Source organism: Hemitrygon akajei, chromosome 1 (genome assembly GCF_048418815.1).
Source record: "Hemitrygon akajei chromosome 1, sHemAka1.3, whole genome shotgun sequence".
Classification (NCBI taxonomy): Eukaryota; Metazoa; Chordata; class Chondrichthyes; order Myliobatiformes; family Dasyatidae; genus Hemitrygon; species Hemitrygon akajei.
Window position 1 is genome coordinate 50,236,583 of NC_133124.1, and position 21,722 is coordinate 50,258,304.

General features: G+C 38.7%; 1 protein-coding gene across 3 annotated transcripts in view; it reads right to left on the bottom strand.

The window, feature by feature from the left end:
* Positions 1-346: 346 nt before the first annotated feature.
* The window catches only part of spidr (scaffold protein involved in DNA repair), a 266,484-nt gene continuing 245,108 nt past the window's right edge, over positions 347-21,722 (bottom strand). For 2 of the 3 annotated variants that reach the window (XM_073042799.1, XM_073042789.1), the window contains exons 15-20: positions 19,785-19,992; positions 18,250-18,402; positions 8,014-8,107; positions 5,392-5,506; positions 3,569-3,622; positions 347-1,406 (exon numbers count right to left, since the gene is read on the bottom strand). In XM_073042799.1, the coding sequence (XP_072898900.1) occupies positions 1,269-1,406; positions 3,569-3,622; positions 5,392-5,506; positions 8,014-8,107; positions 18,250-18,402; positions 19,785-19,992 (762 nt within the window). In that variant the 3' untranslated portion in view covers positions 347-1,268. Of the gene's footprint in view, positions 1,407-3,568; positions 3,623-5,391; positions 5,507-8,013; positions 8,108-12,054; positions 13,011-18,249; positions 18,403-19,784; positions 19,993-21,722 lie in introns of those variants that run through there. The other variant, XM_073042809.1, reaches the window with a different exon arrangement.

Sequence of the window (21,722 nt, forward strand, 5' to 3'; positions counted from 1 at the left end):
TGCTATTGAAAATAAACAAAAATATCAGCTATGTTGAATAAGTACTTTTTGTCAATATTTAGAACAGTGAAAGGAAATAAACACACCAACCTTCCAAGGGAAGTAAGACTGAATTGGCAGAATGACTCAACAAAAGTAAGGTGAGTGAAATAACAGCAACAAATTAAAACAATGTCACTAAAGGATGATAAATGTCCAGGGGAAGATGGTTCCTATTCATAGGTATTAATGAAAATAGATGAGAATTGCAGAAACTTTAAATACAATATTGCAACATTCACTTAATTCATCAACTATTCCTTTAGAGAGATTCCATTCCATGAGAAAGTCAAGCGAGAGAAAGAAGGAAATTTTAGAACAGTAAGCCCATTTATTTTTAGGTAACATCTGATGTTTATCACTGAGAGTGATACAATATTTGAACAAACTTCAGCTGATCATTAAAATTTGAACATGAATTTTTAAATTTGAACCTTGTGGTGAACTACATATACCTGTCTGGACACGCCCCCCCCCCCGCTGACTGCTCCTGTGGCTCCTCCCAGGGGTATAAAGGCGATTGGAGACACAGACCCTTCCTCAGTCTCCAGGATGTTGTGTGATGGTCACTTGCTGCTTGTGCTTTCTTCCAGCCAATAAAAGCCTACCTTAACCCACGTCTCAGAGTTATTGATGGTGCATCAAACCTATTTGAACTTTTTCTGAAGAGATGTCTAAAAGGCAGATAATCTTCAGGAGACGTCTGATAAAATTCAATTGAAGAAAATTGAGACTCACGGAATTAGAGGGAAATGGCTGGCTGGCTGGAAAATTTGGATACTGAGAGTTGGGATAATAAACAAACCTCAAATTGACAAGATGTGCCTAAACAATTCTGTGTTGCAACCACAAGTATTCAATTCATTTATAAATACTTACAAACTCCTATGATAGACAGGAAGAAGATGAAAAATGTACAAGGTACCTTATTTCAACTGGAGATCAATGTAAAGTAAACATTTATTTATTTTCCTTCAAGAAGTCTTTTGTTTCACAACAGAAGAATTAAATAAAAATAGGCTTTCTTCTGATTTTCCACATTGTTATTTCATTAACCTTTATATCTCCAAAAATATCCAAATATACAACTTAAATACATATACAAAGTTATTATTTACAGTACATGAGATTCAAATATTTATGGAATGCATTTATATCAGGTATTCATTATAAATATTAAACCTTAACAGCACTTTCACAATGATTGCTGATGCATGAGAACTTAAGTTTCACTGAGGCTGAGTTACCAACTGTAGCAGACTGATTTCTTCCAGTCCAATCCAAATTGATGGATGGTACGTTACAAAATGAACAAAGCAGCTGAGAGGCCCCACCTCCTTTCCAAGAACACTGCTTACTTCATAGCCCTATGGAGATTATAGAACAAAATAGTAACTGAAAAAAACTGGCAATACTCAAAATATAAATTACACTACATATACATTTATTCATAAAAGCCACTTCATATATATATTTTGCATAGATGTGTATTCTTATTTTAAAACATTTGGGATATGAACTTAATAGAATATTTCTAGTGATTAGTTAGAATACTGTGAATTACTAACATAAGTGTTGTTCCCCTAAGTTTTACTTGAAAATTATTTTAAAATATTTTCACAATGTATGCGGTTGCTATTATGAATACATTTAATAATACTCCTCACAATTGTACAGTATTAAGCCATTTCTAACCAGCTTTTAAAATTATTAATGGACATATATTTTTCTGACTTTATTTCCAGGTTTATGGGAAACTATATTTGTTGTCAGACTTCTGAATGTAATGAAGTTTATAGAGCTAGCCTGCTGTTGACTAATACTCATGCATTTTATAAACGATACAATTTGAAAACAATTTGCAGTATGTTGACTTAGACCTGCCTTTTTACAAATTATTATTCTAGAAATTATATACAATCTATTTTGAAAAGAGGTTTTGCTAAAAAAAATTAAACTGGATCAACAAAGGGTCAGAATATGTTGGGAATTGTAAACTGATTATTAAATTTTGGATTCTTGAGAAAATATTGGAAATACAAATTTGTTAGTCCCTCTCCATGAATCATTCCCCACGTGCAATCTGGTACAAGAGTGTAAACTTCCTGGAATTTGTCAGCAGTTAAGATGGGCAATCCCAACATTAGATCTGGCACAGGAATATCAGGTGTATGCCACCAAGTGGAGAGGAAAATTGCTGCAAGGGTCCTTGATTAAGTATGAAGTAATTTACATGTTTTCAAATTTATGAAGTTTATTAAAATATTTGTTTGCCATTCATAGAAATCTAAATTCCCTACTTCTTCAATTTTTACGTTTCAATTTCCTCCGTTAGATTTATGTTAGAGACTTTTAGAAGCCCTTAAATTCTAGACAACAATGCCTAGAATTGGTACGGCTCAGCTAGCTGTCAGACTTTTCCTGCTATGAGCCTTTTCCAACTTATCCATGGCACAACATACTGTCATGCAAGGGTCCTCCATTATGAAGGCTTCCCCATTATGGACTGGTGCAGCTTTGACCAGCAAACTGATGCCTAAAAGCAGTAGATGGACAGAGGCAAGCATACATTGCTTATGGCTGTCAGCAGGTCTGGCCCAAGATTTGCTTCTTCAGATAGTTTTATTACTGAGGATGAAATGCTTCAACTGAAAGGTACTCAATTCATTTGTGAATTCATGGTTAACATAAAAAACTACAAGTTCAAACAAGAGATAAAGGAAAAAGATCTTTTAAAAATATACTGATTTGAAAGGTGAAGGAATGAACCTCAACTCTTGAAAATAACTTCCAATGCCAGGGAGGTTTTATTTTATATATATGATCTGACACATCTAAATTGGAGCAGCGAAGGAAACAAGTGCTATGTATTTCCAAGTATAATTATTTTACTGGCCGTAGATGTTTTTCCCTAACTTCCAGTGGGCAAACTCATTTCCCAAAAATTACTTTTTTGATTTTCTTTGCTTGTCCAACTGTTATTTGACCACTGTTGAAGTCCACCAATTTCTTAACTTTTTTAAAAAAAGATGTTCCTTAAAACTGCTTTGATATGGTACTTCAGCTATCAGTGTCTCCAAATTCAGGAATTGATTACATAAGTAACAGTTATGGATTTGCAGAATGCAGAACGGGAGAATGTAGGAATTTTTAAAATTTCAGTTTGCTGTTGTTTTATAGTAATGATACACAAACTTTTGAGTTTTAAAACATGGAATGCTGAAAAGCTATATAAAGGTGTATTTAGATAACTTCCTTGTAGAAATAATAATTATAATTAATAAAGCAAGTAACATTAGTCTGTCAAAATCAGTAACAATAACATTAAATCTGTAGTTTATCTGGATGTTCTAAAGTTCTGAAGTTGCTTAATGATAGCTTTGGAAAACTCCAGCATGGGTAAAATCCCTAAATTAATGTGTTTTAAATGTTTGAATGCAGCCATTTCTATTATTAATCAATTCACAGACCAAAAATGGTTTTTCCACAAAAAAATTGTTAACTTCAACTGCACACAGAACTAACTCACCTCTTCATCCCTGGAGGACTGCATCAGCAAGGATGATATGCTTGGTTCCTGTAGCTGTATTGGGAAATAAGATCACAAACAAAATGTATCAGGCTTATGCATGTAATATATTTATTCATTAGGAAGAAGTAAATCTTCATCACTTTTTTACTGCCGCTGCCTAAATCAACACTAGTTTAGCCTTTAATTTGCTCTCACGCCCCAGCCTGTTTCATCCAATGCAACCTAATCCCATTACAACACTTCCCAAAAGAAAATCTGGAAATTATCTTAATATCAAAAGCACTTTGTTTTTTGTTTACTTAAAAAGGCAACTTCAGTCAGCAGTGAATATTTTTAATACAGCAGATAAGTAAGGTAAGCTATGTATCTACACACCTTCCCAAAAAATTTGGAATTATTGCCAACTTCATTTGAAGTCATAATTTTCTATCAGGATTGCTTAAAAAGGAACTTAAAATTTTAACACTCTTTGGTGTTTGAGTTTAAGCTCAAAGACTTAATGTGAAATTAAAATAGTACAACAAAATCATAGCAAAGCTCTTCAGCCAAAGGTACAAGAAATTCTTTAAAGTCCTGGGACACAATAAAGTACATTTATTTAGCCAGCTGCATACAGTATTAATAGCATTGAAGTATTGCCAGATACAAAGCAACTACATCAGAAGAGAGAGTTTAGAAATAATGTTAACCAAATTTATAAAAATTTCAAATGTCTTAATTTTTCAGTATTAATGGTTTGCTGATTTTCACTCTTTTTTACATTTAATATTTGCAATTTCCCTCTCCACCTGCATCATGTAAGATATTCTATATGCAAATATGCATTAAGGCAAACGCCTCAACTGCAGCTATAATTCAAGCAGAAAAGACCTCAACGTAGTTACAACTTAGAACTTCTGGTTCTCAACTCCAAGTTCAATTCACTGAAACTTAGCAACTTCATCACCAATGGGTATCTTCAACAGATACTTGACGCGGTTGTACAAAATTGTGGGAAATATGACGTTTAATTTTATTGGGTTAAGAAATAATGGCCGGCTGGTGGCGCAGTGACATCAGCGCCGGACTCCAGAGCAAAGGTTCCTAGGTTCGATCCAGTCAGGCCGCTCCCAGCCCCGCTTTCCATCTGTGCTGGGTTGCGCGTCGAGATCGCAACTCGGCCTCGTAAAAAAAAACTTCACTGTGAGAAGGACGTGGGGGACCACTCACAGAATCTTTCCTCCAAGACAACCACTTGAAAAAAAAAGTGGTCGCCGAGGCTCTGGCAGAGTATGGCACACAAAAAAAAAGCAATAATTTCTGCTGGTCCACATATGTAATTCAATCTTGTCACAGTAATGATCTTACACACAAAGATGTTAAAGGTTTGAATCTTATGGCTCTAAAAAACCTTTAAATGGTAGGTTAACTGGCCACTGTAAATTGCAAGAGGCAAAAGGATCAAAAGGACATTGATGGGCATGTGACAGAATGGTGAGAGAGGAATGGGACTGATCAGATTGCTCTGGTGGAGACAGGCATGGATCCATTTGGCCCAATGACTCCCATCGGTACCAGAAAACATAACGAGTAAACTCAGCATTAAACAAATAAATGTTTAATTGTAAAATGGTATGGAATCCAAAACTGAGATCAAGTAGTGAATGAAACAGCATTAATTTTAAAAAAAGTATTTGTTCTACAAATCTTTCAACAAAGGTGCACAACATCAAGCAACAATTTTCATTTCCAGTGACTGTTTAAGATAAAATTACATGCTGATATGTATATTGTAAATGTCATACATACTAATTTCCAAATAATCCATGAACTTTAAATACCTTAATTTTTATGGTACTGTTTGGTAGCTCTGAACAATGCAGAAACACTTCCAACTGGATCTTTGTTAAAGGTGTCATCACAGACTGAGTACATTGATGGCAGTAAAATAGTTCACTGTAACATGAAAAATTTGACTTTTAAAAACCAAGATAAATACTATCTTGATTAAGAAATAGTAATAAGCCAATCTTAGCATGATGTATCCGATCATCATAGAGGAGTGTCATACACCATGGAAGCAGTCCATTTGGCCCACTGACCAGCCATCTGTATTAGCCCCATCTTCCAACACTAGCCCCTTAGCCTCCTTTGTCTATACCAAGGTGATTCAAGTGCCCGTTAATTTCCCATTCCCGCTTATTTCTCAGCCCATGAACAACACACCGGGAGATTTAAAGTTTCAGGTATTTGGAACATACTCTTACTTCATGTTGCTCCCTAACATGGTTGGAGTTTCAAAGCACAATCCACAGTCTTGCTCTGAAAGCTATGGAACCCTTATCAACAGTTCTGTGACTTCAAATAAGAGACCTCAGGACATCAATCAACTGAAATAGTCAGTGATTTTCTGCATACATATTGTAAACTTAAATTTTTGTTTCAACCATTTTCAATGTTACTTTTTCCTTTCCATTCTGTGCATTATTCAGACCTCTACATGGAAGGGCACATTAATATCAACTAGGCCTCAAAGTTTCTCTTGATGATGTGGCAAGTAGAACAATATCATTTAATACGTATGAACAGGAAAGCTGCTCAGATCCTGAGGAACATACAGCAACCAATATAATTTATTGTTTTCATGAGAAATGTTCAGTGTGAATGAACTCTTTGATGGAAACCTGCTACCAGTTGTGTAGTGTACGTCAAGGTTTTCTGCTGGGCCTATGTTGTTTGTGATACATATTAACAACTCAGATGTGAATGTAGGAGAAACGATTACTAAGACTGTGGATCTTACCAAAGTTAGTAGTGCTAAGGATAGTAAGGACATTTATTGAAAATTACATGGGATATAAATCATATGAAAAGTTGGATAGAGCACTGGTAACTGGAATGTAGTTCTAATAAGTGTAGAATGATAGATTTTGGGAAACTGGCTAATATCAGGTAACTCACTCCTCTGTCCCACCTCTTTAGCCAGTTTCTCTCCTTTTATTCATGACTTCCATTTACGATCAGTACATACCTATCTACTCAGTTTCATCACCCTTGGCCCCTCTTCCTTATCCTCCAGTTGCTTCATTTTGTCCATCATCATTCCTCATCTGGCTCAACCTAAAACCTACCAGCCTCTGCCTCTACCCTTCCCCACCTGGCTCCATATGCTCATCAGCCTTCTACATCTCATAAGACCCATCACTTTCCAACTTCTATCCAACTCCTCTCTCTCACTTCTGTATACTTGCTATCCTGTCTATACTCTCAACCTGAGAAATTGACCATCCCTTTGCCACAACGGACTCTAATCGAGATGTTAAGTTATTCCAGAAATTTATCTTTTTACTCTAGATTTCAGTGTTTGAAGTCTTTTTCTTTTGTCTTCTGTTTGTGTCTAAGGTTGAGGGAGATCTTTTGTGTCCTAAAATCATCAGTTGCCATCTTCTGAATTTTATTCCAGCATAGCTTTGAGCATAATCTTTCCTAGGAGTCTGGCTCCTCACATTTTGGCAGGGCTGAGTGCAGTAAAGGGACTATTTCAGCACACAGCTGTTCAGACTCCAAAACTCCCAGAGACGTAGACCAGCACAGCATTCAGTGTGATCAGGGTCACTGTGAAGGTCCTTGACACTCCCAAACATTCAGTAACATTTGCAGCAAGTTTTTTAAAAATACAATCTATAATAGAAAAAAAATCTCAAAATATTAAAAAAATTAAAGTAGATTAAATAAAAAGGAACCTTTTCCCACAACACTTTATTTCTCTCAAGTATTTGAAGAGGAAGTGTACCTTATTTATCCAGCACAAGTTCAGCAGTACTCTGGTGAGGAATTCACCCCCAGAGCAGCACACAAGGTGGAAACTACTACTGTCAATTTAAATCCATGACAATACTTAAAGCAAACTTCCATAAGGATGCCTAGATAAGCTACAGTACCAAAATTTGTTCAGAGCACAAGATCTCTCCTACTATTTTTGTTTTAAAGAGACCAATCAAAAATTCTAACATTTAATATCTTTATCTCTCCTTTGAGGCTACATTAGATAAATTACACATTTCTTGTATTTTTATACACACACACACACACACACACACCACCCCACCCCCCCCCGATGAAAAAATTAATGTTCCCACAGGTCTAATGGGTGTTTTTAAGGTAGAGATAAAGTAGAGATAAATAGGTTCTTGATTAGCCAGGGCATCAAAGGGTATAGGGTGAAGGCAGTGGATGCGGGGATGACTGAAAGAATTGGATCAGCCCATGATTGAATGGTGGAGCAGACTCGATGGGCTGAACGGCCTACTTATGGTCTAATGACGGAATAGCAAAGCAGACCCGATGGGTTGAATGGCCTAATTCTGCTCCAATGTCTTATGGTCCAATAAGGCAAGACTATTAAACAAAAATCGTGCCAGTTAGTTTCTAAGTCACCATATGACATATTTGTAAGTACTAACCGTTCCCCAGGCAACTTTTCCAATTTTGCATTTCCACATTTGTTGCAAACTATCCAGGAGAAAGCAGTGGTCTCATCCACCCCAACCACAGTTCCTGAAAAAAAGATCCTGCTCATAAACATGCAACTAAATCAAAATGAACAGCTATATACAAAACTGCAAATGTAATGTATTTATTTATTTATTTCTGCTGTAATAAATCAAACAGTAAAACAATTATTAAAAACTACTTTAAAACATCCGACATTTACAATAGGCTAACAAATAATTTCTCCCAAGGTAATAAATCTTGTATCTAGCCTTCTTCTCACTCTGTCAACATAATCTTTTTCCCCAATGTATTTAATTTAGTTTCCCTTTTAAATAAATCTTCAATATTTTCTACACATACTCCCTGTAGTAGCAATGTCACATTCTAATTGTTCTCTGGTTAAGGAAGTTTTCCAAATCTATTCTATCAAAGTACAGGTGTCCCCCGTTTTTTGAATGTTCGCTTTATGACACCTTGCTGTTACGAAAGACCTACATTAATTACCGTAGATGTCGGATTATAAGCCGCTACTTTTTTCCCACATTTTGAACAGCTTTGAACACTGCGGCCTTTACTACGGTGCGGCTAATGCATGGTTTTTTTTCATGCCGCCAAAAACATTTTGCCTCGTAACAGTAGACCAATAAAATTGATGAGTAGTTCACAGAGGTCCAATGAAATTGTACGATAAATCAAGCGCACTTTCACAATTAAATTATTGTAAATCAGTCATTTGTACTCACCCTCATCAACATGGAAAACACTCGAAGAAAAGCATTGTGCTGCCTTTATGGCAGTTATTTAGTTTATAATATTTTCGCTTAGTAATTCATTTGTTAGTATTTTCTAGTTAAAGTTAGAAGTGTTTTAAGTACCCGGTATATTTGTTTTCTGTACTACATCCCGGGATGCTATGACGTCACATCCGGTTTCGCCGCGTCTTGTGGGAAATACTGGTTTGCGATAAACGGGAAGGTGGGGGGCGAGCGGCATTAGACCCGAGCGAACGCTGCTTTTAAGTTAAAGGCGATCAATAACTTTTCCTGGTAGGCTGCAGTATATATATTTTTTACCAGTCGTTAGGAGATATTGGAATGTTGTTCAGTAAAAAAGTATACGCAACGTAATTTGTGTGTTACCGATATGTATGTATATTTAAAAGTAGCCGCGTTACAGGCACGGTTCGAAAAAAAGCATTTGCAATATGTATTTGTTTATGTTACCATATGGATTTAATTAAAAGTTAAAAAATCCTCACGTGTAATATCTTTCTGTGTAAATATCTCATATTACAACGTGGGACACCTGCGGCCGAAAATCCGGTGCGGCTTGTACAAGTACAAAATTGATTTTCTTTCTAAAATTAGAGCCAGCGGCTTTTAATCAGGTGCGCTCTGTAGTGCGAAATCTACGGTACCTGTTTTCGCTAACAGAAGGTGTTTTCACTGTTACAAAAAAAGACAGTGCGCGATAACAGACAGCGCACACCCCGAGCAGCCAAGCTCCTCCCCCGGAACTGCATTCTAGCCACCATTGCTTAAACACGTGTCTGTGAGCATCTGTGCTTTATGTCAATTTACTTTGTGTATCCGTTAGCAATATGAGGTCTAAGGTATCGGAAAAGCCTAAAAGAACTTGTAAGGGTCTTACACTTAGCGTAAAACTAGACAGAATTAAGCGTTTCGATCATGGTGAACAAAGTAAGGACATAGTGAGTTTGGCTAAGGAGGCTGGGTTTGTGGAAGTTGACGAAGATGATGTTGAAGAGGTTTTGGCATCCCATGACCAAGAACTGAGAGATGAAGAGCTGATGCAATTGCAAGAGGAAAGGATAACAATCAAAACTGAACACTGTAGCGAACTGCCCGAAAGTGAAGTCGTCCAGGAACTGAACGTGAAGCAATTGCGTGAGATTTTCGCTGCGATTGACAACGCTGCAATGATTTCAGAAAAGTATGACTTCAATTTTGAAAGGGTATGTAGGTTTAGGGCATATTTGCAGAATGGTTTGAGTGCTTACAAAGAACTGTATGATAGAAAAATGCATGAGGCTAAGCAGTCAAGCAACACATACAAACAAGCTGGATGAACTCAGCAGGTCGGGCAGCATCCGTTGAAATGAGCAGTCAACGTTTCGGGCCGAGACCCTTCGACAGGACTGAAGAAGGAGGGGGCAGGGGCCCCATAAAGAAGCTGGGGGGAGGGTGGAAAACCAATCAGAGGAAAGATCAAGGGGTGGGGGAGGGGAAGCAGGGAGGGGATAGGCAGGAGAGATGAAGAAGGAATCTAAGGGGAAAGCATTATGGGTAGTAGAAGAAGGCAGAATCATGAGAGAGGTGATAGGCAGCTAGAAGAGGAGACAGAGTGAAACTGGGATGGGGGAAGGGAGAGGGAGGGAATTACCAGAAGTTGGAGAATTCGATGTTCATACCAAGGGGCTGGAGACTACCCAGATGGTATATGAGGTGTTGCTCCTCCAACCTGAGTTTGGCCTCATCATGGCAGTAGAAGAGGCCATGTATGGACATATCCGAATGGGAATGTGAAGCAGAGTTGAAGTGGGTGGCAACCGGGAGATCCTGTCTGTTGTTGCAGACAAGTCAAGTATACTGCCATTTTTCAAGCCTTCCACATCAGCCACAGCAGACGATGAACCTCGACCTTCGACATCGAGGCAGGCAGACATAGAAGAAGGTGACCTGCCTACTCTGATGGAAACAGACGACGATGAGATGACACCCCAATCTCCTCTACCTCCCACCACCCCAACCTCCAACGACTCAGCCTAACACACCATCATCAGTGTGCTCACTGTCTTTCCAATTATGGTAAGTGAAACTACACTGTACATACATTATTTCTACTTTATATAGGCTGTGTATTTTTATGTGTTATTTCGTACGATTTGGCAGCTTCATAGTTTAAAGGTTATTGGAGAGAGTGTTTCTGCTGAGGACACTCGCGCCATGTGTTTCTGCCAAGAGCGCTTGCGCCAAGTGTTTCTGCCGAGAGTGCTCGCGTGAGATTTTCGCTACGGTGGACAGTGCTGCAATGATTGCAGAAAAGTATTTCTACTTTATATAGGCTGTATATTTATCATACCATTCCTGCTTTTACTATATGTTACTGTTATTATTTTAGATTTTATTTGTTATTTGCTATGATTTGGTTGGTTACTTTCTGGGTCTGTGAATACTCACAAATTTTCCCCATATTAATAAATGGTAATTGCTTCTTCACTTTACAACATTCTGGCTTACGAACCGTTTCATAGGAACGCTCTACCTTCGGATAGCGGGGCAAACCTGTATTTGTAATTTTAAAGATATTTTATCAGATCAATATTTAGCCTTATTATAGGCTATATTAGAATTATTATAAGAATTAGAATAAGGAAATATTAGAATTTCCTTATAATAATGGGCTCAGATCATGCTTCATCCAGTTTGCTGCACTTTCTTGCCCTCGGTTTTCCCAAGGGAACGCTTGCCTATCATCCACTGGTTCGGCTGAAGGGCCTTTATCTATGTTGTATTGCTCTGTGACTCTAAGTGATCTGGCCTTCTACATTCTGAAGCCTGATTCCCTGCCAGCCATTTGAAGAGACTGTTACAGTTCAAACTATTTAAACTATTCTGTTAATGTACCTAGCAGATAATCCACTTTATTATATGAATTTGTTCAAGTTCTTTGGGGGTGAAAGCCAATAGAGGAGAACCTGTAGATGCAGTATGCTTAGACATCCACAAAAGCGTTTGACAAAATGCCACATCAGAAGCTGGGGCATAAATTGAGAGCTCATCTGGTTTGTTAGCAGGGATTGAAAATTGCTTTCACATAGAAAACAATGGAATTGGAAAAAATGAGATTTTTTCATGCAGGAAGTATGTAACAAGTGGAGTATTTCAGGAATCAGTTCTTGGCTCTCAGTAATTAACTAATTATATTATTGACCTTGAGGAAGGGGTGAAAGGAGTGTCCAAGTTTGTTGATGACACAAAAATAAGTGGAAAGGCACGTTGCAGTGAGGATATTTTGAGCCGATAACATGTTATAAGTAATTTGAGTGATTGGGCAATAATGGAATTCAATGCGGAAAGTATGAGGTCATACACTTTGGTAGGATGAATCAAAAGGTGGTTATCTAGAAATAGCAAACAAGTGATGTACAGATGGATGCAGGTTTCTATTGCCTGGATCACAACAAGGTGGCAGGCAGATACAGCCATAGTTCAGAAAAAGGCAAGTTTTGTTACAATTGTATAGTGTCGATGAAGCTACACAGGCAGTTTTAGACATAGCTTTTAGACTTAAGATATTGTAACACTGAGGTAGTCCAGACTGGGCTAATTCTTGGGATGTGAGGGTTGTCTTATCAAGACAGGCTAGAGAATTTGGGCCTGTACTCCTTAAGAGTTTAGGAGAATGAGTGGTAATCTTATTCAGACAAATGAGATCCCAAGGAGTTTAACGTGGTAGTTGTTGAGCTGGTTCCATCAGTGGGAGAAAATCCACGAGGCACCGTTCTGTAAAGAGTCTCTGTATGTGATGCACCATCAATAACTCTCGGAGACGTGAGGCGAGATATAGGCTTTTATTCGCTGGAAGAGAGCAGTCAGCAGCATGAGATCCCCACACGACATCCTGGAGACTGAGGGAGGAGCCGTGCCTCCAATCGCCTTTATACAGGGGTCTGTGGGAGGAGCCACAGGAGCAGTCAGCAGGGGGGGCGTGTCCAGACAGGTATATGTAGTTCACCACAGTATGTCCTTGCCATAAAACATGTGAGTTTTCCAGGGTGTACAGGTTTCCTTCCACAGACCAAAGACATACTGGATAGATTAAGTGGTCGTGGTAAATTGTCCAGTGATTAGATTAGGGTTAATCAGGGTTGTCGGGTTGCTAGGTGGTGTCTGCATTTACCCTTCCAGCAGAGAGAAAAATACTTCGGTATTCAACTCCATTCCTGTTTGTGGAGATACATGAAATTAAAGAGGGCCACCTTCTGCAATTAGACAAGAATGAAGAGGTGGTGCTTTGTGGTTATTTGCAAACAGGCAAATATTTACTGTTTTGCAGCTTTGCGATCTATTGATTAAAAACAAAAGTAGAATGTCTGAGTCACCAATTATAACAAGCATGAAACTTGGTCATCAGCACAGATAATCGGGTAAATATTCAGCAGGTCAGGGAACTGCTGTGGAAACAGATGCCTCTGGATATGCAGTGTGTTTCAGTATCTTTTGTTTTTCTTTCAAATTTTCAGCATCTGTGGTATTTTTGACTTTCACTGCGGACAACTTTGCAGTTTATTACAGGGAGCTGAACCTTATCAATTGACGTCATGTCCTTAATTCATGAGATACAAGCTTTGCGTTTACCATTAGATGCAGACACCACATAAGAACTTACAGTATCTTCATTTCCTTTATAGCCAAATGACTCAGTCATTCTGCCTGGTACGGATGTCAAAATGCAATATAATTTGACACCGTGATACCTTTTTCCTTTTCCAAAATCAATCTGATCTTTCCTTCCCACAGAGCCCTGCACTTCTCGTTCATCCATGTGCCTGTCTAAGAGTCTCCTAAATGTCTCGAATGTATTGGCCTCTACCTCCAGCCCCAGCAGTCCATTCCAGGTACCCACCACTCTCTGTGTAACAAAAATCTACTTCAGACATCCACCTACACCTTCCTCCAATACCTTAAAAGGACTGTATGTCTTCTCATATTAGCCAATGCCACCGTGGGAAAAAGGTGTTGGCTGTCCACTCTATGCCTCTTATCATCTTATACACTTCTATCAAGACTCCTCTCTTTCTCCTTGGATCCAAAGAGAAAAGCCCTAGCTCTCTCAACCTTTCCTCTTGAAACGTTTTCTAATCCAAGCAGCATCCTGGTAAATGTCATCTGCACCTTATCCAAAGCCACCGTATCCTTCCTATAATGAGGCAACCAAAATTGAACACAATATTCCAAACGTGGTCTAACCAGGGTTTTACAGAGATGCAACATTACCTCACGGAACACGAACTCAACCTCCAACTAATGAAAGCCAACACAACATACGCTATTTTAACCACCACTACAAGATTATGAGAGGCATAGATAGGATGGATAGTCAGTACCTGTTTCCCAGGGCACCAATAGCAAACACCAGAGGGCATATAACCATATAACCATATAACAATCACAGCACGGAAACAGGCCATTCCGGCCCTCCTAGTCCATGCCGAACTCTTAATCTCACCTAGTCCCACCTACCCGCACTCAGCCCATAACCCTCCACTCCTTTCCTAACCATATACCTATCCAATTTTACCTTAAATGACACAACTGAACTGGCCTCTACTACTTCTACAGGAAGCTCATTCCACACAGCTATCACTCTCTGAGTAAAGAAATACCCCCTCGTGTTTCCCTTAAACTTTTGCCCCCTAACTCTCAAATCATGTCCTCTCGTTTGAATCTCCCCTACTCTCAATGGAAACAGCCTATTCACGTCAACTCTATCTATCCCTCTCAACATTTTAAATACCTCGATCAAATCCCCCCTCAACCTTCTACGCTCCAATGAATAGAGACCTAACTTGTTCAACCTTTCTCTGTAACTTAAGTGCTGAAACCCAGGTAACATCCTAGTAAATCGTCTCTGCACTCTCTCTAATTTATTGATATCTTTCCTATAATTCGGTGACCAGAACTGTACACAATATTCCAAATTTGGCCTTACCAATGCCTTGTACAATTTTAACATTACATCCCAACTTCTGTACTCAATGCTCTGATTTATAAAGGCCAGCGTTCCAAAAGCCTTCTTCACCACCCTATCTACATGAGACTCCACCTTCAGGGAACTATGCACTATTATTCCTAGATCTCTCTGTTCCACTGCATTCCTCAATGCCCTACCATTTACCCTGTATGTTCTATTTGGATTATTCCTGCCAAAATGTAGAACCTCACACTTCTCAGCATTAAACTCCATCTGCCAACGTTCAGCCCATTCTTCTAACCGGCATAAATCTCCCCGCAAGCTTTGAAAACCCACCTCATTATCCACAACACCTCCTACCTTAGTATCATCAGCATACTTACTAATCCAATTTACCACCCCATCATCCAGATCATTTATGTATATTACAAACAACATTGGGCCCAAAACAGATCCCTGAGGCACCCCGCTAGTCACCGGCCTCCATCCCGATAAACAATTATCCACCACTACTCTCTGGCATCTCCCATCTAGCCACTGTTGAATCCATTTTATTACTCCAGCATTAATACCTAACGACTGAACCTTCTTAACTAACCTTCCATGTGGAACTTTGTCAAAGGCCTTGCTGAAGTCCATATAGACTACATCCACTGCCTTACCCTCGTCAACATTCCTCGTAACTACTTCAAAAAATTCAATAAGGTTTGTCAAACATGACCTTCCACGCACAAATCCATGCTGGCTACTCCTAATCAGATCCTGTCTATCCAGATAATTATAAATACTATCTCTAAGAATACTTTCCATTAATTTACCCATCACTGATGTCAAACTGACAGGTCTATAATTGCCAGGCTTACTTCTAGAACCCTTTTTAAACAATGGAACCACATGAGCAATACGCCAATCCTCCGGCACAATCCCCGTTTCTAATGACATCTGAAAGATCTCCGTCAGAGCTCCTGCTATCTCTACACAAACTTCCCTCAAGGTCCTGGGGAATATCCGGTCAGGACCCGGAGATTTATCCACTTTTAAATTTCTTAAAAGCGCCAGTACTTCCACCTCTTTAATTGTCATAGGTTCCATAACTTCCTTACTTGTTTCCCACACCTTACACCATTCAATATCCTTCTCCTTAGTGAATACCGAAGAGAAGAAATCGTTCAAAATCTCTCCCATCTCCCTCGGCTCCACACATAGCTGACCACCCTGATTCTCTAAGGGACCAATTTTATCCCTCACTATCCTCTTGCTTTTAATATAACTGTAGAAGCCTTTCGGATTTACTTCCACCTTATTTGCCAAACCAAACTCGTAACTTCTTTTAGCTTTTCTAATCTCTTTCTTAAGTTTCCTTTTACATTCTTTATATTCCTCGAGCAATTCCTTTACTCCATATGTACAAAATTAAGGGAGGGAAGTTTAGGGGAGTCATCAGGGTAAGTTTTTTTTTTACACAGAGGGTTGTGAGTGCCTGGAATGACTTGCCAGAGATGGTGGTGGAGGCTAAAACATTAGGGGTATTTAAAAGCCTCTTGGACACGCACATGGATGAAAGAAAAATGGAGGGTTATGGGGTAGTGTGGGTTTAGTACTTTTTCTTTAAGGATTATATGGGTCGGCACAACATGGTTCTATATTAATGTGCATGCGACCTTGAGGAATCTATAAACTTGGATCACAAGATCTCTCTGTTCCTCCATACTGCTAAGAACCCTGCCATTAACTCTGTACTCTGTCATTCAAGTTTAACCTTCCAAAATAAATCACTTGACATTTTTACAGACTGAACTTGACCTGCATTTCTCAAGCCAGCTCTGCATCTTATCAATGTCCTTTTACACTACCCACAACATCACCAACCTTCATGTCATCTGCAAACTTACTAACACTGCCTCCATTTCCTTCTTTGACATTTATAACAATCATAAAGGACAGGGATCCCAGCATAGGCCCCCACGGACCACTGGTCATTAATCCCCAGGCAAAATACACTCCTTCTACAACCACCCTCTGTCTTCTCCGGGCATGCCAATTCTGAGTCCACACAGACAAGTTTACCTGGCTCCCATACCTCCTGACTTGCTGAATGAGCCTACCATACAAAATCTTGTCCAATGCCTTACTAAAATCTATATAAACCATATCCACTGCTCTACCTTCATCAGTTTATTTTGTCACCTCCTCGAAAAAATCAGTGAGGCTCAAGAGGCACACTTTCCACTCACAAAGCCGTGATGATGGTCCCTAATCATTAAAGGCATCAAAAGTCCCTAACTACACTTTTCCAAATGCTCGTAAATCATGTCTCTAAGGACACGCTCCAATAGCTGCCTACTCACTGGTCTATATTTTCCCAGGTTATTCCTGTTACTTTTTCTGTTCAGATATTTTCAAAGTCGTATGATGCCTTTTCTTATATGTAGTATTTTAAGGTTTGTCTCTCTGTCTGCTAATGGCTCCATTACAAAGTGTTTCAGGGCAGAGAAGCAGATAAAATTATCTCAGAGATACAAAGGACTCCGGAATCTGGAATCTGGAACAAAAAAATAAGCTGCTGGAGGAAAGGTCTTAACCTGAAACGTCAACTGTCTACTCCTTCCACAGACACTGCCTGAGTCACTGAGTTGCTCCTGCATTTTTTTCCCCTTAAAATGACCACTTGGAATTAGTCATGGAATGTATGTGTCCAATCTCCATTGTAAAAACTCAGTGCAGTGAATATATTTATTTTGACAAACTTCAAATGCCTTTGTCAAGAAAGTGATTCTAAGATCACAACAACACCAAAATGGAAAGCAATTGCACCCTAATGAATTAGAATCTGCTTTTGTAAATAGAGCTCCATTCCCCGGAGTCTGCCTATATCCAGCTCCACTCCCCAGAGTCTGTCTGTACCCGGTTTCTGCGCTTCAGAGACCGTGGATTTACAATAACAACACAAGTTTCATCAACACCAATGACATGGATAGATCCATTCCCACTAAACAAATGGATAAGGAAACTGGTTTGCATTAAACTGAATTTTCACTCAAACCCTCAGACTTAATTTTAAGATTAGGGTTCATTTAAATTATGTCAAAGCAGATGCCTGTGCTATTAGGCCAATATAAAACTGATGGTAATCCAGAGGTAAATCTTTAGATTAGAAGGAAAAGCACAGGAAAAAAAGGTGTCAAGGACTAAGTGGAACACATTAGAAGCAGTGGTTGGAAGTTGGTGGGATTGGGTGCCACCCTTTTTCAATTAAGGTGGTGATAGTTGAATACAATAATCGATAACAGTCTATGGTTGAATGTATCCAAGAAAAGCACAACTGCATCTCCTACTTCCTGCTTTGATTAGTGGCTCTAAAAAGAATGACCTTATTCCTCAGTCAGACTGAGCATCTTGAAACACCAAAACAGGTGAGTAAGTTCAGAGTATTTGAGAAATATTGTTGCTATCATACATGACCAAAATAATCAGGAACATGGTCTCACCTTGAACTGTACATATGGAATTCACTTTGGTCATAGCACTGAGTTCATCAAGGATAACTTTTCGTGTCGATGTAGACATTTCCCGATTTTCATTACACTGAGACACTGACTTCTGGAGTGAAAGTACTGTACCCTCAGCACAAACAATAGAACCTAAAAAATAGAAGGAAATGGCTATCATCATGACATGTTATTACATGAAAATGAAACTATCTTGTAGAACATAAGTACGAACATTACGGGTCTTTTCTCCTTCTGTGACTATGCAAGTCTGAGGATAGAGGCACGATTGTTAAAATTTAAAATAGCATTTTCAAATCAAGGAATGTCTGCTAAAGATGCTTCATTTTCTCTAATTACTCTTCTTTTTAAAAAATTATTACAAACAGCAAACAAATGAAGATTGAGAACGTTCATCAATTGCACAACATATGGCAGACTACTCCTTCCTATCCCTCCAAAATTTGGTTCATTCTCATCTGGAAGAGTTCAGGGACTGATGCGATGCCAAAAAGGAGTCTCTTGAAAGCAAGGCATCTATATGGTCTGATAAATGTTGTGAGCTTCTGTGACTCAGGAACTAAACAGATCTGCTAGAACCCTGAGTTTGCATCTAGTCTGGTGAAGAACCTTGCTCCACTCAGCATACCCCAATGCGTACTCAACAGAGGTCACTGCATTATTCAATTTAGTTAGATCAATACAGATCCACACTGTGCCATCTGGGATAGGAACAGGAACAATGCCCACAAACCAGTCAGTAGGTCCATTCACTCTAGTTATGATGTCAAGCGCCTCCATTCTCTCAAGTTCAACTTTGACACTGATCATCAACGGGACTGTGGTCAGAAAGTAGGGCATCACTCCTGGTCTCAGTTGGATAAGATACTCTTCTTTTAGTACCCCAGGCCTGTGAACAACTCCCTTTATTCCCCTTAATGTTCAACTGTGTCTTAAAATATATTTAATGAGGTAGCCTTTACCACTTCCCAGAGCGGGTAATTCCACAGATTCACCATATGAGGGGAACGTTTCACTCAGAGGGTAGTGAGAGTGTGGAATGAGCTGCCTGCACAAGTGGTAGATGCGATTTCGATTGCAACGTTTAAGAGAAGCTTGAATAGGTACATGGATGGGAACGACCCGGGTTAGTTCGATGGGAATAGGCATTTTAAATGTTTCAGCACAGATTAGATGGACTGAAGGGCCGGTTTCAATGCCGTAGTTTTCTATGATTCTATTTAATTATTTATCCTGACAAAACCTCCATAAAATCTATGTATCTTATCTGGCTTCAGACTAAACTCCATATGGCCTAGCATCCATTCCTCTAGATTCTCACATATTGAGAATCTAATATATCTCACAAGTTGATCAATGCGTTTTGCTTTGCAGAATCTTACTTCTTATGTCCCAGTTCTAATCCTTTCACGATTCTGTATTTTAATGAATCATGATTTTCACAAACCCTTAGGTTCATAAACCACCACCTTAAGAAATATCCTCTAAGAATCCTTTAATGAACCAGGTCTTACCTTTTTCAACGATGGCATCTTTGAAAATTATGCTGCTGGATATTTCACCATTTAGTGTTTTAGTAACCTCAATACCTGGTGTGCAGAATGAGGTTATACAAACTGAGAGGGTTCGAGGAAGTCTATTATCAAGACTTGCAAACTGTAGTGTTGAATCAGTCACAAAAAGCCAATTATTGTTATCCGTCAGTTGACTGAATTTTTGATCCTGTGAAGGAAGTATGAGTTGCATTAAGTACTTCTAAACATGCTTAGTACCCAAGGCAGAAATAGTTTTAAAAGCCTTTATGTACTGATATAACAAGTGTTACGTGTGATAAGTATGTTGTCATTAGAATTAATTGCCAAGTTAAATTAAAATTAATTAGCTCCTGTCCTACAGTTTCTTCTCATCTATTTTCACTGAATTATACATGATTGTAAATTTTTCAGTATGAGCCTCCCTCAACCTCCTCTATTCCAAGAACAATCCTAGCTTTTCCAGTCTTTCCATGAAAGTCAAAATCTTTACCCCTCTAATCTCATTTAAGCACATCTCTTCTGAACCTTCTCTGCTTTGTAACATCCTTCTTAAAGTGTGTTACTTAGAACTTGATACAGTACTCCAGTTGTAGACAAACTAAAGAGTCATTGTGATCTTGCATTCCTATACTTTACACTTTATTTATAAAGCCCAGGATCTCAAATACCCTTTCAAAACCACTTTCTGTAGGCTGGAGAGGAGGAATCTGAGGGAGGCATATAAAATTATAATAGATATAGAAGTAGGAAGTTTGCAGGGCATTTTGAGGGAAAAGTCTTTCACAGAGGTGGTTGGATTCTGGAATGTGCTGTCAAAAAAGGTGGTGGAAGCAGATACCCTTATGACTTTTAAAAAGAAAGTACTTGAATCACTGGGACAAGGAAGTCTTTGAAAACCTTATGCAGGTAAATGTGATCGGTGCATATAATGTAAGTATGATACAGACATGTTCATGGTGAGCTTAAGAGCCTGTTTCTGTGCTGACTGATTCAGAATGCAAGGGTGACCCTGAGCTTTTAGTTGCTTGTCAGTTTAAGTTGCCATCCAATCCTGAGTTGTCTTTAACTACTTGTAGTGCTGCAGTGAAGCCAAATGTATCATCAAGGAATGATACTTTATTCATTGTCTGGGCATTCTGCAATGTTCTGTATACTGAATATTAGATAACTGTGCTTTACTGTTTCTGTCAGAGGTAATCAGTTCTGATGTAAGAATCCAGGGAGACTGCAAAACTGAAGGAAAGAAATATTAGTTTAAAAAAAGTTGGCAAAACTAAAAGACAATAGATCACAGAGGTCTAATGATCTATATCCTGAATTTTGAAAGAAGTAGCTTGATACATAACACACATTCAGTTGTTGTCTTCCAAAATTCTACAGTTGCTGGAATTGTTCCTTTGGATTGGTGTGTAGTAAACATATTCCCTATTGAAGATACAGAGAAAGAAAAATCAAGGAACTGCACATCTGTTGGCCTTATATCATTAGTAGGAATGATGCTGGGATTGCCAGTGAAGGATGAAACAATGAAACACTACAAACAGTAATAGCATTGAGCAGTCAGCACGGAGTTATGAAAGAAAAATTAAGTATGACTAATCAACTGGAGTTTGAGGATCTGACCAGGAGGTAAGAGGAAAACACTTAGCAATAGGAGTCCTATTATTTGACAACTTTTTCCTGTACTTGAGTTTGACAGCTGAAATAATATCCAATTCTTCCTTGAATTTTTCCCTCCCTCCAAATTACTGCATAACTGGATAGCCATAAAAAAATAAAAGTTGGCTGCAACAACACCAACACTTTGATTCCCTGGTGAGTCCTAATTGTGTGCTTGGTATATGAATTGAATCCTTAAAGCCTAACTGCATTGGAGAAGTTACAAAGTTAGAAAGCATAAGCTATGGTTTTTACTTG